This window comes from Canis aureus, chromosome 5 (assembly GCF_053574225.1).
Source record: "Canis aureus isolate CA01 chromosome 5, VMU_Caureus_v.1.0, whole genome shotgun sequence".
Classification (NCBI taxonomy): domain Eukaryota; kingdom Metazoa; phylum Chordata; class Mammalia; order Carnivora; family Canidae; genus Canis; species Canis aureus.
In genome coordinates this window covers 76,675,662-76,695,302 of record NC_135615.1, presented here as the reverse complement: position 1 = coordinate 76,695,302, position 19,641 = coordinate 76,675,662, and the positions used below count along the sequence as shown (strand labels likewise).

General features: G+C 50.9%; 1 protein-coding gene and 1 long non-coding RNA gene across 3 annotated transcripts; one reads left to right on the top strand and one right to left on the bottom strand.

Annotated features, from left to right (window-relative positions):
• The first annotated feature begins 485 nt into the window (after window positions 1-485).
• On the top strand, window positions 486-18,324 carry LOC144314711 (uncharacterized). Of its 2 annotated transcripts, XR_013380574.1 has the most exons (6): window positions 486-806; window positions 2,509-2,568; window positions 3,773-3,884; window positions 10,964-11,038; window positions 15,852-15,950; window positions 17,515-18,324. It is a non-coding gene; the product is annotated as an uncharacterized LOC144314711 (long non-coding RNA). The 2 variants fall into 2 exon arrangements; XR_013380575.1 differs by lacking the exon at window positions 15,852-15,950.
• Window positions 4,324-5,885, bottom strand: ID3 (inhibitor of DNA binding 3). Its single transcript, XM_077899161.1, has 3 exons — window positions 5,552-5,885; window positions 5,350-5,432; window positions 4,324-4,818 (listed from the first exon to the last, which is right to left on the bottom strand). The coding sequence occupies exons 1-2, from the start codon at window positions 5,849-5,851 to the stop codon at window positions 5,373-5,375; spliced, it is 360 nt and encodes a 119-aa protein (XP_077755287.1). The 5' UTR covers window positions 5,852-5,885; the 3' UTR covers window positions 4,324-4,818; window positions 5,350-5,372.
• Window positions 18,325-19,641: the final 1,317 nt, after the last annotated feature.

The window sequence follows — 19,641 nt, the reverse complement described above, 5'->3', positions numbered from 1 at the left end:
CCCATTGCGGAACTCGATCCCGGGTCTCCAGGATCACGCCCTGGGCCGAAGGTGGCACTAAACCGCTGAGCCTCCCAGGCTGCCCAAGCTTTAGATTTATGAACAAACAGCAAAAGGTACAGAGAAGCACATCAACTTAGCTGTCAAACATGGGTGGCCTCAGGGTGGGGCTCGAAGGAAGCCCAAGACCTCCCAGCTGTGGTCCCCGAGTTACTGTCCACCTGGGCTCCCTGTGACCGTGGTCTGGCCCAATCAGAGTTCTGCCTTCCACATCTGGCACAAAGTGGGAATAGGGTGGTGGTGTTGAGGAAGAGAGGGAGTGTCCCCGGATGGAAGGTCAGTCCAACAGCTTGGGTGGTGAAGAGGGGAGGCCACAGTCAGCCCCCCAGCCATGCAGTCAAAGGAGTCTGAGTTCAGAGGGCTACAGCCAGCCCCCGCCCTTTATCTGGCTTGTCAAAGATAAGGCCAAATCCTTGTCATGGAGAACCTACTAGCCCGATCTGGTCTGCCCACTGATCCGACCAAGGACTGACTCACTAACCTCCAGCACTGACGCTCCTCAGACTGACCCTGGCACCGTGTCTGTTAACCCAGGCCACAGGCTGACTGACTGCTGCCCACTCCTATCCAGACTTGCCCCAAACCCTGCCACAGTCTGGCTGAACCCCAGCTCTGGCCACACTCTGCCCCCTCACCCTCCTTTCAGACTGACCTCTGATTTGGGTCACAAGGAGACCCCTTGACCTTGCCACCGACTGACCCTTAACAGGAGGAGAAATAACCAGAGAACCATGAAACGCTAAATTGTGAGTGAAATAGGACGCGGGAGAGGAGAGCGGGGCGGGGCGGGGAGGGAGACTGGGGCGGAGGGCGAGGCTTCCCGGAGCACCCCAGCGGGCCCGGGGCCACCCTCGGAAGGTCGGATGGGCCTTGTGCGGGGCACGTCGCAGGCGCTCGAGGAATGCGAGTTGCCTGAAAGAATGAAGGAAGGAAGGAACGGGGGTGCGATCCAGGGCGGCCGCCGGGCCAGGGCAAAGCCTGCCCAGGCAGGAAGCGGGGTGGGGGCGCGCTGAGGCTGCAGCGGCCCGAGCGCAGCTGGGGGCAGCGGGAGAGCCGTGGGGTCAGCGACTCCGCTGGGTGGGGGGGCCCGGCCGGGAGGCTGGGAACTGGGAGGCCGCGCTGCTGGCAGAGCGGCGGGGGCGCCGCGAGGCTCCGGATGGGCTGGGAGCCCCGCCCGCAGGCTGCGGAGGGAGCCGGAGCCAGAGCGGAGCCAGAGCTCAGACATCCGGGCGCCAGCGAACACCTGCGAGCGGCCCCCAGGGCCCGCGGGGGGGCAGCGCGGGTCGCCGGGCGGGGGGCGGGGCGGGCGCGCCTCCGCCCCGCCGGGCTCGGGCCACGTGGGGGCCCAGGCTCCGCCCCCGCCCGGGCTGCGAGCGGCGGCCGCAGGAGCTGCGGCGAGAGGCGCCGGCGGAGGGCGCGGGGCGGCCGCGGGGCGGGCAGGAGCGAGCGCCCGCAGGCCCGAGCGCGGAGCCCGGGGCGACGCAGGCGAGCGCTGGCCGGGAGCGGAGACGAGGCCGGGAACGCGCACAATGGAAGGTTGTTGGGCGCATCCCCAGCTGGGGACGCCTGTAACCGGCCTCCTCTCAAGGGCACCGTCCCCGGTGTCACGGGCATGGATCTGAATCCCTGCTTTGTTGCTTAGGAGCCGTGTGGCCACGGGCAAGTTCCTTCCTCCGTTCTGAGCCTGCCTGTCCTGTTTTATTTACAAAGTAAAAAATCTCTTCCAAAGGTGCCTATTTCAGAGTCGACGCGATCACGAAGCAAGACAGTTAATAGTGAATCTTGTGTTTCGGGGAACCTGGTAGATGCTTCCTTTGCGCGCGTTACCTCTAATCCGCGTCACAAACCTGCAACAGAAGTACCATCAATCACCCCAATCACAAATGAGGGAGAGGGACCCCGCGATGGCCCTGGGTCTTTCATTCAGCAAGCACCCACTGGGGACTGCACAGGTACCAGGTGCAGGGAATGGCCAGGGAGGAGAGCTGTCCTGGAGTAGACACGAGAATAGGTTTTGAAGCTACGTGGAGTTGGGTTTACTCATTCCTGCTGTGCCACTTCTTTGCGGTGTGACCTGCATCGAGTTATTCAGCCTCTCTGAATCAGTTTCTTACGTAAAATGGGAATAAAGATACCAGCTTTGCTGAGTTGTGGTGAGGATTAGAAAAAAATTAAGATAAAACAGAGCCTGACACCTGGCAGGCACCCGGTAGGTGATTATGACAGACGACACTATCCTCATTCTGAGAGTTTTCCGACCCGCGGCCAAATTGCTTTCACTCTCTAATGACTAATGAATTGGCATCCTGGTTTCAGCTTTTGTCCCAGCCACCTGAAGAGCTCAGTCTCAGCAGACCTGACAGGCAATTTCCTTGGAATTAGCTTAATAATACCTTGTAGGTGTGTGATGCATTTCAAAGACCTTTCCCACCATTATCTTCTGTCCAGGGAGAAGGCTGTAAGAGAACTGCCAGCTGTCGGGCAAAGGAAGGAGAGAGGCTTGGAGAGGTAAAGTGGCTTGCTCAAGGTCACATGGCAGATGAGCCATTTGGCTCTTTTCTAGCCGTCCCCAGTCCCACAGCTTCTGAGTGAGCAGGAAGCAGCATGCTGTGGCAGTAAGGGTGGATGAAGAGTTCAGTGCCTGGCTCTCCTGCAATTAATGGTCTCGTGTAGGGCCAGGTGCCTCAGAGTAGATGGCTCAGGATCAGCAATCTTACATAGATGTGGAAACCAAGGGTCAAGGGAGGCAGTCTCTAGCCTGCGTTGTACAGCTAGGATGTGATAAAGCAAGAATTTGCACCCTTGCGTGGCTGCCACCAGAGCCAGCACAGCACACCTAACAAAACAAACCAAGGTAGACCCAGGTTGGGAGGCAGGTTGGTTTTGAGGCAGGAGTTATTCACATGGGGGCTGAGGACTTCCTAGGGGATTAGAGGTCTGCTAACACTCTGCAAAGGTATGTGTATATATTTTCTGGAGTGCGCATACCTTCCACTAGAACATCAGAGGAAGCCAGGAAAACAGGTTAGGAATCGCTGGTCAGCTGATTGGCAAAGACAGATTGCCTCCCCACCACATGCCCCTGTTCACCCCTGAAAGCTCACCAGGGTTAAAGCATGAAGGGTGATGACATGACCTGTTTGTTATGAAATATTGAAGTAACTCATGCCAGGGGCCAACACAGATGAGCTCATATCATAAACAGGAATCTGGTGAGGCCAGGAGCCTGGTGGAGCCCACCTGGGGAGCTGCCTGGTGGGGGGCAAGGAGGGATGGTGTGGTTTGGGGGTCTTGCCCTCTGCCCCACTCTTGGACCTGGCACCGTGGGATGACCAGTCTTAGGCTCTCCACTACATTTGTAGTCACTGTCATTGGGTTAAAATCCCATCTTTCTCTCAAGGGGTTGTAAGAAGCTGGCCCAGACCCATTATCCACTGAGCCTCAGTTTCTCCATTTCTGAAATAAAGATGTTCACAGAGTAGACTCCCAATGGAAGTGCTATAGGAAGGAAATATCAGAAGGAATGAGGGGTGTGGGGCTGCTGCTTCAAATTCCCACTTTAGGCTCAGTCTTCCAATTACCTGGTGGTAGAAGAGGGATTGGTACACTAGTGCTCCCCAAACAGCATCCAAATCATTCTGATCAGAGTGGCTGGGGATTTGATGGATGAGAAAAACCCATCTCCCGTTTTTTCTTTTTCCAAATTTGGAAGCCCAAGAGGAAGCCAAACCAGAGAGCATGAGGAGGGAAATGAAACCAGGCCCTGATCTGCTTATTCATCTCTGAAATGGGTCTATCAACCACCACCCCTGTCTGGGCACCAGGTGAGACGCCACTCTTCCACATCCCCTGCTAGAAAGACATGAATAATTAACGACATTGAAGAGGACAGCCATCGGGTAATGTAGCAAAACGTAATGTAGCAAAACGGCTAAGGGACCTAAGAAACTGGGACTCAGGAGACCCAATTTCTATCCCGAGCCCCCAAATTGCCGGGTGAGATTGTGCTAGTCACTTCCCCTCATCCACAAAATGAGGGGACAGGGCCAGGATCTTCTCTGCACCCACCCTTAATGGATATGAGGCTCCCAAGCAGGAGCTCTTTCCACTGCCCCCGCCCCCAGTCTTAGTTGACATTTTTCCATCTCCCTTTAATAAGCAAGTTTGCTTTTCCCAAGGTCCAAGAAGGACATCTATATTTCCCCTACATTCAGCCTTATGAGAGCATTAGCATTTAAGGAAACAAATTACATACTCATATACTCAAGTGTTTAAAAACCGTTTATTATGCAAAATGTTAACTTTTATAAAAAGTTTAATAATATACATTGCATGGTTACAGAAAGTCACCTTCCTGCAAAAAAGGTACAAAAGCTATATACTCTATTATAGAGTTCATAATCAGGGCAACAGAGCCTTTCTCCAAGGAGACCAGAAGACCAGCTCTACTGCTGCCTCGGCAGACTTTGGAGAGCAGCCACTCCCCCCCCCAACTCCACACTGTGAAAGACAGTCTTTAAAACTTGGGGGTGGGGTGGGGGCTGGGAGATGTTGCCCAGCTGGTGCCCAGAGCTAGCTCTGGCTCTTTAGGCCACCCAAGTTCACAGTCCTCCGCTCCCGGGCGCCAGGTCCAGCCTCGAGGCGGGGGTTTGGGGAAGTCAAGTGGGCAGGGCGAGGTTGGGGCCCATCCATGCCCTCGGGCTTCCGGCCGTAGAGGGTCCCGGGGTCCCAGGCGGAACGGGCGCCAGCACCTGCGTTCTGGGCGGGGGAGGAAAGAAGACCAGGGAGCCATCAGTTTCCGCCGAGCGCGCCGAGGCGGGGGCCGTCCGCAGACTGCCCGGCGCCAGGGAGGAAACTTGGTCTCTACCTCCAGCTGATAACTCCGAGCCCTAAGCTGCCCCCACCCAGTTGGCGCCAAAGGACCACAGGCGGAGCTTGCAACCACCCCGCCCTCTTGGAATTGACACTAGTTGGGAGAAGCCTACACTCCCAACTACGGACAGAACGGCTCTTTTATTTACCTGCGCCTACTTTTCCCCCTGTCTTTGGCCACTGGGGGAGGGCAGGGGCAAAGCGCGCGGAAGGTGGAAACGCACATTGGATGGGAATTGGTTCTGTCATTCATTTGATGGAACCGAGGGTTAAGCCACTCTCGCCCCACCCTCGCCCCGTTTTCCCCAAACTGAGATGGCAATAATCGCTTAAAAGGCCAACCAGTTCCAAGATCTGTCGCTTTAAGCACCGCCCCACCCCCACCCCCACCCCCTGGGCGACGGCGGGGAGACTCACCTGGAGGCGCCAGGGCTGCCAGGTCAGTGGCAGAAGCTCCTCTTGTCGTTGGAGATCACGAGTTCCGGAGCGAGCTCGGCTGTCTGAGACGAGGAGAAAGAGGGTAAAGTGATGCCCGGCGTTTGGGAGTTTCAGGAGTCCAAGCAGCATCCCGGCTCCGGAGCTCGAGCCCGCCCCACCTCCCGCGCACGCCCCCACGCACCTGGATGGGAAGATGCGGGCCGTCGGGGGGTCCAGGGGCGGGCTCGGCCAGGACCACCTGCAGGTCGAGGATGTAGTCGATGACGCGCTGCAGGATTTCCACCTGGCTAAGCTGAGTGCCTCGCGGGACTCCGGGTACGAGTTCCCGCAAGCGCGAGTAGCAGTGGTTCATGTCGTCCAACAGGCTCAGCGGCTCCTCGGCCGCCGGGCCCTTGCCGCGCCCGCGCGCGATGGCCAGGCTGCGTTCGGACAGGCAGCACACCGCCTCGTAGCAGCCGCGCACCGGGCTCAGCGCCTTCATATTGCAGAGTGAGGCCGGAGGTGCCGAGAGGAGCAGGAGAGCCAGGGAGCCCCGACAGCAGCTGGCAACGCGCGCACGCCGGCCGCGGCCCCACTTATAGAGCCCGGTCGGGGCCACGCCCCTTTATGCAAAACGCGCGCCTCGGCCCCGCCCCCGCCAGCCCTGGGCGTTCACAACCCGGTTAAATTGCAAACAGGCTTCCTCCGGCTGGTCTGACGCCGAATACCGCGGAGCCGCGGATTCAAAGAATGAGGAAGCGCTGATACTGGGGAGAGGCAGGCCTCTTTGCCAGCGAGGATTTTAAAAAATCACTTAAAACCATTAACTTTAAGAATTTGCCTTTTCCTGGCAGCGCCCCAGATCTTTGAGCTCCCCTGCCCCCTGCCAGTCCACCCACAGCCCAACACTAGTTCGAACCCACAGCTCCTCTGAGGTCATAAATCCCTGAACAGCAAAGAAGCTTTTTTTTTTTTTTAAAAGCAAAGGATTTTTCAAGGGAAACTTGTAAGGAATTAGTGCCGCCTTGTTCCCCAATTTGCTGTTCGTCTGACCTCCAGACTCACTGGCGTCAGGAATTATCTTGTGACCAGAGGGGAAAAAAAATTAATTGCGGTGAAGCTGAGTTTACAATGAAGAAAACAGATTTGGGCTAGGGCTGAGATTGCAGAAGGAGGAGGGGAAGGGGGTTTGAGCAAAGAACACTATTTGAGCAACAGGGGAAAAGGAAAAAAAAAAAAAAGAAGAAGAAGAAGAAAGCAGGCCGAATCCGTGATTTTTGCATGGGGAGAGAAAGGAGCTCCCACCCTCTGGCCCCATGCGCTCCATAAGGAGCCAAATATTTGCCAGTTGTGTTTTGGAAGTGAGTTCGATTAAAATCTTGGACCGAGTTTTAAATATGGGGCGACAGACAAGATGATTTCTGTATCAATCTTTCAAGGGGTCCCCCGTGGGGGGGGGGGGGTCAATCTCTTAACTCTTGCTTTGCCATCCCCCCACCCCCCACACTTTCCACACACCTCTATGCAGAAAACAATAGTTTGGTAATTTCATCACTCTATTGTCTGTCCCTTTCTGCTATGGAAGGGTAGGGCCACCTGGACTTGATTATTCTTAGCCTCACTGAAATAGCTCCAGCTCTATCTGAGAGCCCAGGAAAGGGATCAGAGAACAGGGAAGCTAAGCCCTGTATTGCAACAGGACATTGCACTCAGTATTCTTGTCTTCTTGTCACTTCCCAGAACTTTTGGGAATTTGCAGCCTCAAAATGCTGGTTTTCATCTTGGAACTGACCAGGTGGGATTCCCCCAATGGTTGCTTCCTAAATCAATCAGTTGGTAAATATTTATGGAGTCATCTTACACAGAACAGTGGCTCCTGCTCTCAAGAATCTCACAATTTGGGGAGACAAGATTAACACAGGAAACAATTAAGATTTCTATAGTATGTGGCACTAATTAAAAGGACAATGGGAGCTCAGAGCTAGGAGAATCTCAAAATAATAATCGTAGAGAGGACGCTGGACTGGAAATCCACATAGCCATGCGATCTTGAACAAGCCCATTTACCCTGGCCTTTGTTGCCTTGTGACTAATATGGGGAGATGGTGCTAAGTGATTATTTTAAATCCTTCCCAATACTAGAAATCTAAGGCTTTATGAAATTTGGACAGGCAGGTGTGGGGTAGTAAAGGGCTCAGAGAGGGGCTATAAAAACATGTCCAGTGTCACACCACAGCTAATGGTAGACTCAGCCCTGAAGTCCCGTTGTTTGCCATCATACCACACAAGGTTCTGTGTCCCAAGAAAGGGGTCTTCTAAAGATTTCTCCCTAGAATGTTAATGTTTCCAAGTTTCTTATACTTTTTAGCATGAGGAAGAAGAAAATAACCTGTAAGTGCACAAGTCAGTCTATAAATGCTACAGACGTCAGAAGAAGAGAATGCCAGCTATTTGGTCATGGGAAAGGAAAATGGTGGCTCCGCAGACTCCTGAGTGACCAAATAGAAAACCCTTTCCTTTTCTATCACGCAGACTTCCGTGGTTTGTGCAAAATGGTCAAGCCTGGGTTGGGGGGGAGGGTGTTCTGGAAAAATCATGGCCTTTGGAGCCAGGCAGATTTATGTTCAAATCCCGGTTCTTCTCTTTTACTAATGATGTTGAACTAAGTCAACTCTCCATGCCTCAAGTTCCCAATTTATAAAAACGAAGGCTAATTAGATCTAGCTCATTTATTCAACAAATAATTACTGCATGCCTCTGCTCTGCAAGGCACTTGACATATGCTCTTTCCACCAGATCTGGTAGTCTCCTTAGTGCCTGGGGACACAGCATGGGGCCAGGTGTGTGTTAGGTGTTCAGTCCACAGGTCCCTACAGGTTCTCTTCTTGCCTTTTCCCCTCCTCTGTTGCTACCACTGATGCCTCAGGCTCGCGTACCTGTTTGCAAAGCATCTTCACATTTACTATTTCCCAAGATGCTTTCAGGCTGAAATGCCCATGGGCTGTGTGACACAAGGCAGTAGAAGGATGCAGTGGGATTAGCAAGCAGATTCTCTCTTGGCCATGCCAATAACTTGCAATGTGGCCTTGGACGAGTTTCCTTCCTTCCTGGGCAGAATTTTCTGCAAAACTGGGGGACCGGGCGGGGAGGGGGAGGGAGAGGGGTGCAAAAGACCTCTAGGGGTCCTCTCCAACCTAAGAGTCTAATTCTGAAAGAAGCAGGGGACGGTTGGGGACACTGAATAAAGTTTGAACCCTAGAGACTTCTTTTTCCAACAGCAGACTGGAGGGGCTAGCTCGGGCCTTCTGCAACTAGTTTAGTGGTGGCGGGGCCTCAGCCTCTTATTCCAAATGCCTCTGAACTTTCTGTTCCCAGTTCTGCTCCTTTTACCAGCTTTTTCCCCCCTCTTGCATTTTTTATTTTTATGAAAGGATGTCATTAAGGCTTTTGTCTGCGCTGTTTTTGTTTCAGAACTTTTCTCACAATCCTATTTTTTGTTGAGGAATCCGCTCCTTTGCCCAGCTGTGGGTCCCGGTCCCACAGCTGTGTTGATCTAAGACTCAGCCCCAGACAGCCTGGCGCCAGGGTGGGACGTCATGCGTTCACACAGGGATGCGTGTCCCAGGCAACCTTTCCTCGGGCAGTCACCGGTCGGCGACTGCCGCCCCCACCAATGGGCGCCCGACACCCGAGAAAGGGGCGGGGTCTGCGCCTCCCCGACCCGAGAGCGGCTGGTGAATTGCAGATGCTGGGAACTTGATAACGTTCCTTGAATTGGGGCCCTTCAAAGTCTTTTTTCCCTCCCTCTTTTGGTTCTTTCTTTTCTTCCTTTTGTTTTTTTTTTTTTCTTTCCTTCCACCTTCTTCCTTGATCTCTATATGTATGTAGTTTTTCTTTGCCATCTCCTTCTTCCTTTTTAAACTATCTCCTCCCAGTGTCAGGAATCATTTTGTAAGCATTTCCAGGAACTGAATCTTCCTTTGCCAAAATTGAAAGAAAAAAAAAAGAAGAAGAAGACGAAGAGAAAAAAAAATTCAGTGTTGTGTTCTCTGATTTTTTGAAGTGTTGGCAGAACCATTAAGTGATACTGTTTTGTCTTTAAAATTTTAAAAAGTGGTGGGGGGTCTCTGAGCTGTCGTTTTCAAAGCCAAAGTAATGATGATGAGAACTGCAGATGTCTTTTTGCCTAAACTGAGTTTCTATCTATTTATCTACCTATCTATTTTTTCCCCACTTATGTTGTAAAGTTGGAATCAAGGAAACCTCAGAAACTTGCCCAAGGTTACTTGGGATGTCAGCTGGGGGGGGGGGCAGAACCCTGACCTCCCCTAACTTGGCTCCCTGTCCACGCTGTTCCCTAGCCCTCATTAGCATTACAGTGGCCTGCTGTGGTCTCAGAAGACCCCCAGATGCTGCATTTCCTAATAGGTAACTGTTTGCTCTCAAAGTACCTGTAACTGTGTGCTGAGCACTTTCTAGCCATTCACATAAGAACGGACTTCTAAAAAAAAATAGAAAGAAAAAAAAAAAAAGAACGGCTCCTTCTCCCCTCAGCGAGGCTAGACCTCAAAGTGCTGCTTGAGACTCATGTGATACAAGGAAACCCCAGGGAATTCAGAGTCAAGACCAGCCTCCAAATTCCTGTATGGACTACTTCCCCTCACTCTGCCTCAGTTGTGTCTTCTGTAGAATGGGGAGGAAAATGATAGCCACTTACCTCAGCTGGGAGGACCGAAGGGGAGGAGGATTGGAAAGTGCTGTGGGAACCAATTAGTTATTTTTCTGTGCTACGGTGTGATGCACCCCTGGTGAGTAGAATAGGTGATGCCAGGTGAGTTTAATGGTTCCTGCTGAGACTGTTCTCAGGAATGTGGGTAATACCCTGAAGGGGACTGTAGGAAGCATGGAGATGCAAGGCTTGAGTCCTTATGGGGGTGGGTATTTCAGCAGTCTCCAAGATAGGCTACTCTATAGTTAAGAAGTACTTGGTGCTATCATCATCATCATCCTCATCCTCATCCTCATCCTCATCCTCATCTTTCATTGAATCATAACTGTTCATCTTCGCATACATTATCCCATTATGGATTTTGCAGACAAGGAAACTGAGGCTTAGAAAGGTTAATATGCTTGTCCAAGATCACATAGCCAGTAAGCGGCAGATCCAAGATTTGTACCCATGTCTGCCTGTCTCAAAGCTTGTGTCCTTCTTCCGTGCCTATGCTTTTCCATCTGTGCCTTCAAGGGACTTCTTGGGAAGGTAGCTCAGTCCTGAAAGTGTTTTATTCTACTGGATAGAGAAAAGCTTGTGTGTGTGTGCGCGCGCATTTGATAGGAAGACAGACACTGGTATTGGGGACATTACGGGAAAAACCTTTGTTTTCTAAGCAGAGAGATTCAGAGAGCATTGGAAATTTCAAGTTTTTCCCCTCAAAAGCCCTCTCCTGTCCATGCTTTAAAGGACATTTATTCCTAAAGTGCAGAATGACTACTTCTGTTCTTAAGGGTCAGTTTGGAATTGAGTTTCCTCCCTCTCTCCTTCTTCTAACCCAAATCCAGCCTAGTTTGGTCCAGCCAGACCACCCTGAAATTCAGTAGCCTCTTGCTCCAACAGGTAGGCAGTGGCCATGGGATGTCCAGGAGCTCACTTGGCATCTGGGGTGAGGGGTAGACACCCACAGAGAAGCAGGTAAGGAGTTTATCTTCTGAGAACCTATCCTAAGTTGGGTCTTTTATAAACTCTATCTTACATAATCTGCTCTAGAGGCTTTTGGGGTAAGTATTATTAGGACAAAGATCCTGAAGTTCAAAGAGATTTGTCACACAGCTGGCTGAAAATAAAACCCCACCAATCAAGATTTGAATCCAGGTCTATTGGCTCAAATTCTCCAAGGATGGAGACACATATTCAAACCACACACAGTGTGCAGACATGAAGGACTGGTTCTCTCACCCTAGCATTTCTTGGCCCATGAGTATGGCCAGCAACAACTTGTCAAGCAGGGACAATTTGGAACTTCTAGCATTTGGAGAGCATCAGCAGGTAATGTGGGAGTTTAACTGTAACTTAAAAAAACAACAAAAAGGAAATGAATATATTGCAGAGGTTTTCTATTTCCATAGCACTTTCATTCAGGATTTCTCTGAACACTCCCAACCACCATACAGGGCATATATCTCACCTGCTTTGCAGCCAGGTGGTATTTATCTCTCTGATTTCAGTATACCTCCTAGTGCCTGGCACTTAGTAAAGTGCTGAATTAAGTTCCACCTCAGTCATCACTTTTAGGAGACCACTTGGGGATGGAGGGATTTAAAAGTCAAATTCACGTTATACTGGATGACTCTGATTCTGTGACTCTCAGGCATAATGTCTTTGGTGCAGATGCCAACAATTGGATTTGGGCTCCTACTAACAGGGGTCAGAAAAGGCTTTAGAGGGCAGCCCTGGTGACGCAGCAGTTTGGCGCCGCCTGCAGCCTGGGGTGTGATCCTGGAGACCTGGGATCGAGTCCCACGTCGGGCTTCCTGCATGGAGCCTGCTTCTTCCTCTGCCTGTGTCTCTGCCTCTCTTTCTCTCTCTCTCTCTCTCTCTGAATAAATAAATAAATCTTTAAAAATAAAAAAAGAAAAGAAAAGAAAAGGCTTTAGAAAGATGAAGTCCAGGGATGCCTGGGTGGCTCAGCAGTTGAGTGTCTGCCTTTGGCTCAGGGTGTGATCCTGGAGTCCCACATGGGGCTCCCTGCATGGAGCTTGTTTCTCCCTCTGCCTATGTCTCGCCTCTCTCTCTCTCTCTATTCATGTGTCTCTCATGAATAAATAAATAAAATCTTAAAGAAAAAAAACAGATGAAGTCCAAAGGAAGAAAAAAAAAAAGCGACCTCCCCCCCCACCCCCACCAGCCCGCCAAGGCCTTGCCCAGATATTGTTTTATGTTGGCCTAGGTCCCAGCTGCAGTTCAAAGGCTTCAAGGGTAGGTACTGAGGCCAAGAGGGGGAATCTGACCTGGGACACAGGTGTCCGTGCCAGAGAGGAAAGGGCTCCCTTACCCCCAACCGGCCCAGCCCTGCAGCGAGCTGGAAACGCAGGGGTGTCTGAAAGCACAAGCAGAGACTGCAACTCAGAGAGAGCCTCCTGCCAGCTAAAGGGGCTCCTGAGTGTAATCATTACAGTGGCTCAAGCATCAGCAGGTTAATAAAGGGCAACTTTTGCTGGGTGCCAACAGTGAGCCAGGCATCTTACATGTATTTTCTCTCTCTCCATCCTCATATCAGTGGAAGCTCGCAGGGATGAGGTGACTTGCCCAAGGTCACACAGCTGTTGGGAGGCAGAGCAGGGCTGCCTGAGTCCAAAGCTTGTGCGTGAACCAGGTTACCAACTAGAGGGAAGCAAATGCTGGAGAATGGGGGGTGGGGGGTTGTATTAAGGAGGAATTGAGGATGGAAGGAGAAGGAAATCAACATTTGAAATCCATTTTGCTCAACAGACCCTCACGGCATCAGGCAGTGGATGCGTGTATGTCTCTGAGTAAGTGGGTTCTTCTCTGAATGCCTGTGTTCCTTCCTGAGCGTGTGCCCTTCACCCGCCTCTGGGTTTGGGGATCCTCCTGTTGAGGGTGGCTGCCTGGGCCCTGCCTGGTGAGAGTGTGGGTCTCCGCAGCGCTGCGGCCTATCTGGATGCGTGGTGAGTCTCCCGGGGCGCCCCGCTCCGTGGGCCCCGCCCGGTACGCGCCTGCCTGGGTGTGCAGCCTTCTCCCTCACGGCCCGCCTCGTATGTGTCCATCGGGCCAGGTGCAAACGGGGCCAAGGGGACAATGCGCTTGCACGCCCGGGTGGCCTTTCCGCCACGCCTCCCTCCGCGCGACCCCCTCCGCCTTCACCCCGCGCCCTGGCTGCCGCCCCATCCTGGCCCGCTCCGACCTTGGCCCTCCCGGCCTGCGCCAGGGCGCCCCGCGTCGCCCCGCCTGACCCTCCGCGCCGCCCCCCGCGCCCCCGGCCCCCCCCCCGCCCTCCCGCCCGCGCCCCGCGCCCCCACCCCCGGCGGCCCCAGGCGCGCAGCTGCGAGACACACAATCGCCCGCGCCCCCTCCCGCCCCCCGCGCAGCCCCTCGCCCAACAAAAGCCGCTTTCTTTCCCCACAACAGATTAAAGACCAGGAGGGGGTGAAAAATAGGCTTCTCCAGCCCTGGCGGGGGAGGGGCGCGGGCAAAGCTGGGCTTTGGGGACTCTTTGATGGCGAGCGTGTGGGAAACCCGGAGGAATGCGGCTGCGGGGACCCGCGCAGCGGGGCGAGGCTCCCGGAGAAGGGCCCGAACCCCCCCACCCCACCCCGACCTCCGCGCCCCCCCTCGGGGCCCCGCGCCCCTCGCGCCCCGACCCCCCTCCCCGGGACCCCAGCGCCGCCCCCCGGGGACCCTCGCTGCGCCCTCGCGCCCTCGCGCCCGGCCTTTCTGCGCCCTTCGCGCTCCTGCCCCGTCCGTCTGTCCCTCAGCCACTTTTCGCAAATTCTCATTTCTCGGTCTTCTGTTTTGCGTTTTTCCAGTTTTCCTCTTCGCGAATCTCCTTTGCTCCTCCACCCTTTTCTTCTCATTTCTAGTCTCTTGGTCTCTTACTCCGTGTCTTTCTTTATCTGGATCTAAACACCCATCCTCTATCTCCTCTCTTTGTCTCGGACACACTCTGTGCCTCTTTGTTGCTGTGGCTCTATCTCTTGGTGGCTCCTTGTCTGTGCATCTGGCTGGGACTCTCCTGGGTTGGCTCCTGGGGACGGTGCTGGATTGAGCACAGTCTCCTGCCTGTTTGGAGCGGGCTGGCAAGAGGGAACCTGAGATGTGGGCAGTTTGTTTAAACATTCCTCTCCCTCCACACACGCATGAGTGCAGATGAGAGCTGGCAAGGGGAAGACTGGGGGAACCCAGAGAGCCCATAGGGAGGAGACTTGGGGAGGCCTGGCCTGCTAGACCAGGGTCCACTAGGAACAGGGGCTCTCTGAGGCCTCCAAGGGTTCAGTATTATTTTCAGCCCAGTTTGGTTCAGACTCTGAAAGGTATTCCTGGCCCAGGACCGGACGGTGGCCTTGGGACCCTGATGGAAATGGGTTGGGTCTCCTGGCCCCCTCCCTGTCTAGTCCTTGGGACAGGGCTTGGGGAGGGAGGAGGCTGATTCAAGACAAAGGCCTTTGAAGTGGCTTGGGGCAGAGATCATCCTTGCAAAGACCTGGAGGTACCCACAGGGAACCTCGGCCTAGAATCCTGGAAACCCAGCTTTTGCACTTGGCCCTGCCACTAGCTGACAATCCTGGGCAAATGCTGTCATCTTTGGGCATCAGTTTACCCACCTGCAAAATGAGATATTTGTTTAGATTAGTGATCCTCAGCGTTTTATTCTACCCACAGATCCAATTTATTCCAAATTCATTGCCTCTATTAATTAATCTGCTTTCTCATTTTGTATTTATGAAAGACAAGCATTCAGAGTTTCTGATTAGCATGGTTCATTACCATGCAGAGCTGTCCTAATTCCAGCCAAAGACACCCCATGGAGACCCCCAAAGCTTTAGTGGTCTATGCAGCAAAATCCCAATGGAAGACTATCTGCTTTGGAGTCAGACAACTTGAATTTGAATACTGAATCTGCTAGTGTCCAGCTGTGTGACCTTGGGGCGAGCACACCCTCCCTCTCCTTCCTTATCTGCCAAAAAGGGAGATATTCATAATATCTACCCCACAGGGTTGTGGTGAGCATTACATCAGATAATAGAAAAATGTAAGAAATAGGTGCTCAATAAACAGCAACTGTGGGGATGTTGATGCTCTACACCAATGCTGTCTGATAGAATTATGATGCAGCCACAAGTGGGAGCCACATATGGGATTTAAAATTTCACAGCAGCCACATTTTTGAAAAGTAAGAACAGGTGAAATTAATTTTAATAATGGATTTTACCTAACCCCAAACACCCCAAAATATTATCATTCAAACATATAATTAACACAAAAAACTACTTGTTTTATGTTAATTTTCACACTGGTGAAAATTCGCACACATCAAAATTCATACACGTGATTTCATGCACATCAAAATCTGGTATGCATTTTATCATGCAGCACATCTAGTTCAGACTAGCCACATTTCTAGTGCTCGGTAACTAGTTTCCACTAGATATGGCTAGTGGAAACCTATTGGACCGTGCTGATCAAATTAGTTAGAGAACCAAGATAGACCTTAGAGAGGAAAGAATACCGGAGCTGAGTCTTGAAGGCCAGGAAGGATTTTAATACATGAAGAGCGGGAAGGAAGAAGGCAGAGAATGGTGTGAGCAAAAGTGCTAACCAGCTTGCTTGGGCAGAAGCTAGAAGGGGGGTGGATGTTGGCCAAGACTGGATAAGTAGATGGAGGTGGGGTGTGTGGGATACCTGCCTTATATGCCAGGCTAAGAACATAAAGAATATGGACATTAATACTTTAGAATGACTGTCTCTTTGAGATCCACCTTCTTTTCAGGGAAGAAGGCAGCAGTACCGTGGGTAGTGTTGATTCTATTAAGATCTCGGTTAGTACCAGCTACCATTTATTGAAGATTCATTATGACCAGGCACTATGGTAAGCACATTATGTTAATTACCTCATTTAATTCTCTCAACAAACCCTCATACATTGCTGATGGGAATGGAAAATTTTGGAAAACAGTTTGGCAGTTTCTTAAAAAGTTAAGCATAAATTGACCAGATGACCCAGCAATTCTTGTAGGCATCCACCCAAGAGAAATGAAAACATGTGTCTACTCAAAGACTTGTACATGGACACTCATAGCCACATTGTTCATTGTAGCCAAAAAGTGGAATCAACCCAAATGTCCATCAACTGATAAATGAATAAATAGATATAGCTCCATACAATGGAATATTATCCAGCAATAAAAAAAGGGAGGGGGACCCCTGGAGGGCTCAGCGGTTCGGTGCCTGCCTTCGGCCCAGGGCATGGTCCTTGAGTCATAGGATCGAGTCCCATGTCAGGCTTCCTGCGTGGAGCCTGCTTCTCTCTCTCTGCCTATGTCTCTGCCCCTCTCTCTCTGTGTGTCTATCATGAATAAATAAATAAAAATTTTTTAAAAAGGGAATTAAGTACTGACATATGCAACACATAGAGTCCAAAATATTATGCTACGTGAAGGGCACCTGAGTGGCTCAGTTGGTTAAACATCTGACTCTTGATTTCAGATCAAGTCTAACCTCAGCGTCGTGAGACTGAGCCCCACGTTGGTCTTTGGGCTCAGTGGAGAATCTGCTTGAGATTCTCTCTCTCCCTCTGTCCCTCCCAGCCCCCCTCAAATGAATAAATTAATCTTTTTTTTATTTTTTATTTTTTGAAAGATTTTATGTATTCATGAGAGACACAGAGAGAGAGAGAGGCAGAGACACAGGCAGAGGGAGAAGCAGGCTCCATGCAGGGACCCTGACATGGGACTCAATCCTGGGTCTCCAGGATCACGCCCTGGGCTGAAGGCAGGCACTAAACCACTGAGCCACCCAGGGATCCCCAAAAGGAGTGAATTCTAATGGAACAGTTTTTTGGGGGAGGAGGAGTTGATAAAAATATTCTAAAATTGTCGTGGTGATGTTTTGCAACTCTGTAAATATGCTGAAAATCATTGAATTGTATACTTAAAGTGGGTGAGTTTTATGGTATGTTAATTATACCTCATTAAAGCTCCTTCATTTTTAAAAATTTATTAGAGTGAGAGAGAGAGCACGCACATGAGCAAGGGGAGGGGCAGAGGGAGAGAAAGAATCTCAAGCAGACTCCTCAAGACTCATCACCCCAAGATCATGACCCCAGCCAAAACCAAGAGTCAGGCTCTTAACTGACTGAGCCACCCAGGTGCCTCTAAAGTGCCTTTAAAAAAAAGTTTACTTGGGGCACCTGCATGGCTCAGTTAGTTAAGTGCCCAACTCTTAATTTTGGCTCAGGTAGTGACCTCCAGGTTGTGAGATCCAGCCCCTCCTCGAGCTCCTTGACTAGCAGTCTGCCTCTCCCTCTCCCTCTGCTCCTCCCTCCACTTGTGCTCTCTCTCTCTTTCAAATGAATAAATATATAAATTCTTGAGAGAAAAAAAGGAAAGTATCCCAACATTTGTGATAGATACTACTGTTATCTCATTCCACAGATGTGGATATCTCAGAAAGGTGAAGCCAAGGCTGCTGAGCCAGGAAGTGAAGGAGCCGGATCTGAAGCCTGCAGAGCTGCACTGCTGACCTCTGGGCTCTCCCACGTGATGAGGGTTGCTTGCGCTGTGCTCACCATCTTTCCGGGGGCATTTGACGCACCAGTTTGGTGCCAGACATGTTTTCAAGCTGCAGCAACTGCTTAGATGACAAAGGTCAGGGGGAGGCTGCAGATTTGGGACGCTGACAGAGCCTCCTCCGTGAGAAAGCTCAGCAGCAGCTGGGCCGGGGTCATGTGTGGTAGCCCCCATGCTCTGACACCCCCTCCCCAACACTGCCTCCCTCCCAGGGGACAAAGGAACTTGGCTCTGAAGCTGAGGCCAGAATATGAGCCAGAGACCTGACCTGACCCCCACCTTGGAGTCGAGTGGATCTGGGGCCCTGGTGGGGGAGGGGTTGTCCCCAAACCCAACAAACAAACCCTGTTATTTTATAATCACACCATAGAACAGACTTGAATGGAAAGCCAGTGGATCTGGAAGCTTGGAAACCCAGTTCGAGCCTCTACCTCCTCAATCTGCACAGTGTCCTTGAGTAAACTTGCTTACTAACTCCAAACCTCAGTTCTCTTATCTGTGAAATAGAGACAATGATACTCCCTTGGGTGGTTGTAAGGATTTGGGGCACCAGGGGTTAAATTCACTTTATTTTAGACTGCCTATGTTATGTGTCTTAAGTTGTGGTTCTAATAATTTCCCCACTCAAAAGAAACGAGCTTAAAAGAGAATAGAAAAAAATAGTTAATAATTCAAGTCAATGTGTATGGGTGCTGATTTCTTTGTTTCAGGAACTTTACATTTACATTTAACTTTACATTAACTCATTAATCTTCATCACAACCCATGATGTTGGTATTATTATTCCCATTTTACAGATGCAGAAACTAAGGTTCAAAGAAATTAGGTATGTTGCTCAAGGTCACTCAGTGTGGGAAGGACAAGCCAAATGATGTCAGAGCCTTAGCTTCTTGCCATTTATTTATTTCTTTAAGTAAACTCTAGGCCAGGGCAGCCCAGGTGGCTCAGCGGTTTAGTGCCGCCTTCTGCCCAGGGCGTGATCCTGGAGACCCGGAATCTAGTCTCACGTTGGGCTCCCTGCCTGGGGCCTGCTTCTCCCTCTGCCTGTGTCTCTGCCTCTCTCATTCTCTCTCTGTGTGTGTCTCTTATGAATAAATAAATAAAATCTTAAGAAAAAAAAGTAGACTCTAGGCCAATGTGGGGCTTGAACTCATAACCCCAAGACCAAGAGTTGCTCTACTGCCTGAGCCAGCCAGGCACCCTGCTTTTTGCCATTGAGAATGGAATAGAATAGAACTCAAGAAGACCCCAGTCTCAGGGTTGTGAGTTCGAGCCCCACATTGGGTGTAGACACTTCTTAAAAAAGAAAACTCCAGTCTGGTTTCCTGAAGTCCTGGTGTGTGAGGATAAGGAAAAGCAGCAGTAAGATGATAAGTTCAAAGGAATTTTTCAACATTTCACCATTTTTTTAAAGATTTTATTTATTCATGAGATACATGAGAGAGAGGCAGAGACACAGGCAGAGGGACAAGCAGACTCCCCATGAGGAGCCTGATGTGGAACTTGATCCTGGGGTCCCTGAACCACTGAGCCACCTAGGCGTCCCCATTTCACCATTTCTAAACCTGTTTGCAATGAGGTCACACATATCATCTTCATGGGAGTGCAGTAGAGTCACCATGACAACTATATTTATGTTTATACCTTTCACATGAACTATCGTATATGGAAATATTTTTAAATTTATAAGAGGATCTCAATGTAATATTTTAAATAGGGAACACACCTGACTCAAAATTCAGAAAGCATGAAAAGGCACACGGTGAAAAGCCTCCTTCTCACCCCCCATTCCTGCCATCCCCCAACCTGCCAGTCTTGCTAGTTTTTTCAAGGGGAAGGGAAGAACTGATACCTTTTGAAATTAGAAAGTGTGTGCTTAATTTGTTCTGAAGTCATGAGGCATAAAGCCTACCTTACTCTGGTTGATTTCTTCAGGTCAGCCTCTGCCTGATTTCCTGTACCCTTTGATGCATCACTGCTTCCTGCAGGTGA

Bases quoted from the DNA above. Each gene is read 5' to 3' on its own strand.
- ID3 (XM_077899161.1), bottom strand. From the start codon at position 5,851: ATGAAGGCGCTGAGCCCGGTGCGCGGCTGCTACGAGGCGGTGTGCTGC. The intron at 5,433-5,551 runs GTGCGTGGGGGC...TCCTCGTCTCAG, and splicing joins GCCCGCATCTTCCCATCCAG to ACAGCCGAGCTCGCTCCGGA.